The following is a 5000-nucleotide window of genomic DNA, read 5'->3' on the forward strand; positions in this document are numbered from 1 at the left end:
AGCAAGTACCGTTTGGCACTAAGTCAAGGTTGTGCCAAAGTGCCAATCCGGATGGCGTTAGGTATCCTACCGTTTTTTTCTCGCACCAACCTGTTGAAATGGAATGAGATTGTAATTATTTCAGGCTCGGGAATCTGGGACTGACTGAAGAGGGACCATAAGTCTGTCTTAACTACTCTCACTTTCCACTTTACTCTCTTTCCTCTTTTATGAAGAATTATGCACTCTGTAATGTCCCTCTTCATCTTTTGATAGGTTTAACTCTGGGTTCAACTTACTAATTAACCAGCATAGGCTTTCAAAATTGGACCTTTTCTCATAGATACAGTGGCTGTATTCTATCCAGATTCGCTTTAAATTTTGATGGATTCCTTGTCCATAAATCACCAAGAAGGTGATATAAATACAGTTTGGTGGAGGTTTGATGGCCTTTGCCACAGAAATAATAGATGTAAGACGCCATGTGTAGACTAGGATAGACCAGTGACAGATGCGTGGAAGTTATGCAGATTTTAGGAACTTTCTATAATGCCTGCACTTTCAGTACTGTAGCTGGGAATTAGACATGGGAAATTTATTCTATTTTTTTTATTTTTTTATTTGTTTTGTGTAGTATGAAGGACTTTCTTTATCCATTTTAAGCCTAACTTTATAAATCTGTTACAATTAACATTCACAACAAATTTTGCATTTGAATCTATTAACTTTTTTTTTTGTTGTTCTTAATCCGAGAGAACTACAAATTCTTCAGCTTGCCTTCCCCCACTGCAATTATCAAAGATGAATTTTAGTTTTTGAATTCCCAAATATGATTTTTATGAACTAGATGTATTATACATCAAAAGCATACCACACAGTGCAGTATTCATGAAAAAAAAAAAAAAAAAAAAAACATGAACATGCTAATAAGAAGCTTGAAATGAGAAAAATCTATTTATCATAAAAAAAGTAAGATAATATATATTGAGATATGTTAATATATATTTAGATGTATATGTAGTAAGAATGATAATAACATATCAGGAGGTTACTTATCAGGAGGTTACTGCTATATATAACATTATGGCTTGTGTGTGGTAGGGGGGGGGTGATAGAGGAGAGGAAAGGATATGAGATATGCCATGCACTCCCCTTTCCACACTTGCTTCATTATATTCGCAAGAAAACAAGAGTGGTTGGGAACACACCTATATGATTGGCTTAGGGTGAAGAGGGACCTGCAAGAGGAAGGGGGGTATGAGGGCGAAACGGTAGTTATTCCGGGGGAAACGTACAAGAAGGTACCAGGTATGCTTGTCAACACTACGTGTGTCTTGTTCTCTACGAAATTGTCTCTGTATAAACATTGGTGCTCACTTGTTTAATCAATTATTTGAGTGTTATTGGCTTTCACGCCATTACTAGAATTTTTATTTGCATGTATATCTGTCATTGAACTTTCATTAGCAATGGTGAAAGTATGGATAGAGATTTCAAAACATCAGGGGGGCATTGGTCAGTTATTAAATATTTTCTAAGTCAGTGAATCTCAAAATGTTGAAAGAAAAAAAAATACACATTCATGGCTCTTAGTTTTCTAGACCTCAGTCATAGAGTCCTCTGTGGTCCATTGCCCTTAACCCATTGGTCGCGGTATTAAATAAATATTTGTGCAGTAGGATGGCTGGTTTACATGTCTGGCACGGTGCCATCCGCGTCTATGACCGACTCTGCCTTTGCAGCAAATCATGCCATCCGCTGCCAATGTGTTAATGGGTTAATCTGAAAACCTTTTTTTTTTTTTTGGTATTTGAATTTACCAATTTCTGTACCATAACCTGTGGGATGCGTTTGACGTGAACATGTCGGCAGTAAAAAAAGTTGTCAAGGGTTGGTTGATGGGATTGTGCCAATGTGTTTATTTTTTTTTTCTTTCTTTCTGGCTTACTTTTACTTTTAACTTCAGATTTTTTTTTAATGACAAATCATGGAAATTATCATTATAGTACTACAAAAAAAAATAATTTTTTGTCCTTGAATAAGAATGAAATACTACCATTATACTGAGTGTAAGTACTCGTATCATAACAAGTAATGAAAGAGAGGGTACAACAGGCCTTGATATGTTGGTCTGCTTCCTTGTTCTGAAATTAAACCTCTGTTGTGCCACACATGTAGCACCAGTGCCTGACAATGGGCGAAAAGGCAAATGCATGCCCCATATTCAACAGGATAAAAGAGTTGTAACAATTATCTTACCTTCTTACATTTGTTTTCTTATTTCACTAAAACTATTGCACTTATCCCTGTTATTGTAGTGGCTCTGTTCTATTTAAATTTACCTATTTTATTTGGTAGAAGCATTGTAGTAAATCCATCCTTTTGATTTTTTTTTTATTGCCTATCACCAATAATAACATAATTCATATTCACAATAAATTACATAATGGGAATAAAGGGCAATAAAATTACATGTAGCACCTGTGTACTACAGTGTTTGTTTTTGTATCACTTTCTAACGAGCTCCTTATTTGCCAGATATCCGACCAGTACGACGGGCCCCTCCACCACCCCGATCTAAGCCAGCCGTCCAGCAGCCCAGGTAAATATGTTGTTTTTGTGCTAGAGGAATGTAATAGCTCTTTTTTAATTTGTGTTGCAACTTTTATATATTTATTTACTTTATTTCTACAAATGTCATCATTATGAATGTAGTTATTGTTTTTTGAAAAAAAAAAAAAAAAAATTCTTAGGGGAGGTCCCTTTCCTATTTGATGGGGAAAACTTGATATTGGATGAATGCGTATGTTTATCTGGGTTCAGGTTTTATGTTGTTGTTGTTATTGTTTTTTTCTTTGTCCTTTTAGTTAGACTTGACTTGACTTTACAATACATTACTATACTTGCTCTAATTAATTTCATTGTACTTTTAGTGTATATAAGTTAGAGGAAATCAGTACAGTGCCCTTCACTTCCAAACTAACCACTACATTTATGGGCTCATGAATAGATTTTTGTGTGTGCTTGAGGTTGTGTGTATGTGAATGTCATTATATGTATGTATGTGCACAAGTATGTGTTCAACATGTGTACATACATACATTTGCGGTTGCATGTATGTGCGTGAGAGTGAGTGAATATGTGATTGTATTTATGCACATTTTTTGTTCCTCAAAGGCATATCTTTCCTACTGATTTTGTTATCTAAATGTTTTTTTATGTAATTTTATCTTTTGTTTAAAACGTTTATACTATTTCTGTTTGCTTTTGCATGTCTTCCAAAATTGTAGAATATATATGTGGTGAGTTTGATACGGTTCATTAGAACAGACGCTATGAGTTCACTTTATTGGCTTTATTGGTTGTGTCTTGATATGTTTGTAGGCGTAAGATTTGTTAACGGTATTGCTGTAAAGCATTTGGGTACATACTGACTACAGTATATCCAGTCATGTAAATAAAAGATATAGTTAGAAGATAAAAGTTGAAATTTGTTTCCTGGTAGGTGTATAGGCATGAAGTTAATATATATATATGAACATATCTATATGTATATATATATATACTCCATTGTTTCATTTGGCATTTTAAAAAAATAACGACAACCTTGCTTTGTGTCCTCTTTTCCCAAATTGATGATTAGTTATTGTTGATCTCTAATATTTACTCTTTCCATGGTGGGCATGTTTCACATTTGTAGTGTACTTTTCATTTTGTCTAAATTACAACCTATTTGTCTCTTTAGTTGTGTAGCTAGGGGCATCATACCAAATGCTAATACTATGCTAGCTTGTATATCATACCATAAGTCTAAAAAATACTAGAAAGCATATAGAACATCTCAGATGCCCATCCCTATCTGTACATCATAAGATTTGACCTGTCACGGAAGAGTTGATAATACTTTAATTTGATTTCGTTACTTATTATGTTCAAGTGAAAAAAAAAAAAAAATCATAAAATATATTGAAATGGTTTGAAAATGATATAAACCTGATTGCATATGCATCACAAATAAATTAGACTTGCTAATTTAGGTGTACCCGTCACAGTTCAATGTATGCTGCCACTACGCAAGTGAAGTACAATAGATTTTGCTTTTCACTTTATGTTTGTACTTCTTGCACTGCTTGAAAGTTCCCATGGCATTTAGAAAGAAAGAAAATATTAGATTTTTTTGTTGGTAATGGATTTGGGTGTCTTCATCAAAGGAATACCATACCATATGAAAAAAAAAAATGTAGGTTGTAGTGTCCTTAACTCCCAAAGGAAAGAGAAGACAATAATAATTCCTGCACAAAGAAATTGGCAATATATCTGTTTCCTTTTGGGCTTCTTATAAATGAGTTGACTCAAAAATAGTTGTGCAGTTTTAAAGCATCAATTTTACTGTTAAAAAGATTCATCTTGGAACTTTGACTTGAAAGTAAAAAACATGCTATCTTCCAAGCTTGAACTTCCGTTAACTTGGTTTACTCTTACGCCTGATTGCTGAAACATTGCAGGAATGATGACTTATTAGTCATACAGTCGGGAGGAGGACCAAGTTGCAAGGTCCCACCACCAAGACGAAACCCTAATGGAATCTCCAGATCAACTTCAATGCCTTTATCTACCAGCGCCCAGAAGAAGAAAGTGCCTCCTCCGCGGCCACCCCCTCCAAAGGTTGGTGTGCTGGAAGTTAGTCGCATAAAGAGTAGGACACAAAAAGGAATTATTTTATTGACTGAAGAACTTGTGTGGTATCTAGGTATTGCACTTCTTCTCTTGTTAAGATATATCAGGAGTAGCATCCTGGGAGTGTACAAAGCGATGAATCTTCTTATTCTGACTTTGATTCATGTCCGTACTTCTTTCTTCACATTGACTAACAAATCGTCACTTTGATTATTGCTTGATTTTAAATAGCCAGTGGTAGAATGATATATTATATATGTATATATATGTGTATATGTATATATAAGTGTATGTATATATATATATATATATATATATATATATATATATATATATATATATAT

The 5000-nt window shown here is 34.1% G+C and overlaps 1 protein-coding gene across 2 annotated transcripts in view; it reads left to right on the forward strand.

Moving 5' to 3' along the window:
• l(3)05822 (SH3 domain-containing lethal (3) 05822) overlaps positions 1-5000 on the forward strand; it is a 22051-nt gene that overhangs the window by 336 nt on the left and 16715 nt on the right. For both annotated transcript variants that reach the window (XM_043020099.2, XM_043020102.2), the window contains exons 2-3: positions 2518-2581; positions 4485-4644. In XM_043020099.2, coding sequence (XP_042876033.2) covers positions 2518-2581; positions 4485-4644 — 224 coding nt within the window. The remainder of the gene's footprint in view (positions 1-2517; positions 2582-4484; positions 4645-5000) is intronic.

The sequence above is a fragment of the Penaeus japonicus genome, unplaced genomic scaffold (genome assembly GCF_977035675.1).
Source record: "Penaeus japonicus unplaced genomic scaffold, GWHDUDI00000001_assembly GWHDUDI00000017, whole genome shotgun sequence".
NCBI lineage: Eukaryota > Metazoa > Arthropoda > Malacostraca > Decapoda > Penaeidae > Penaeus > Penaeus japonicus.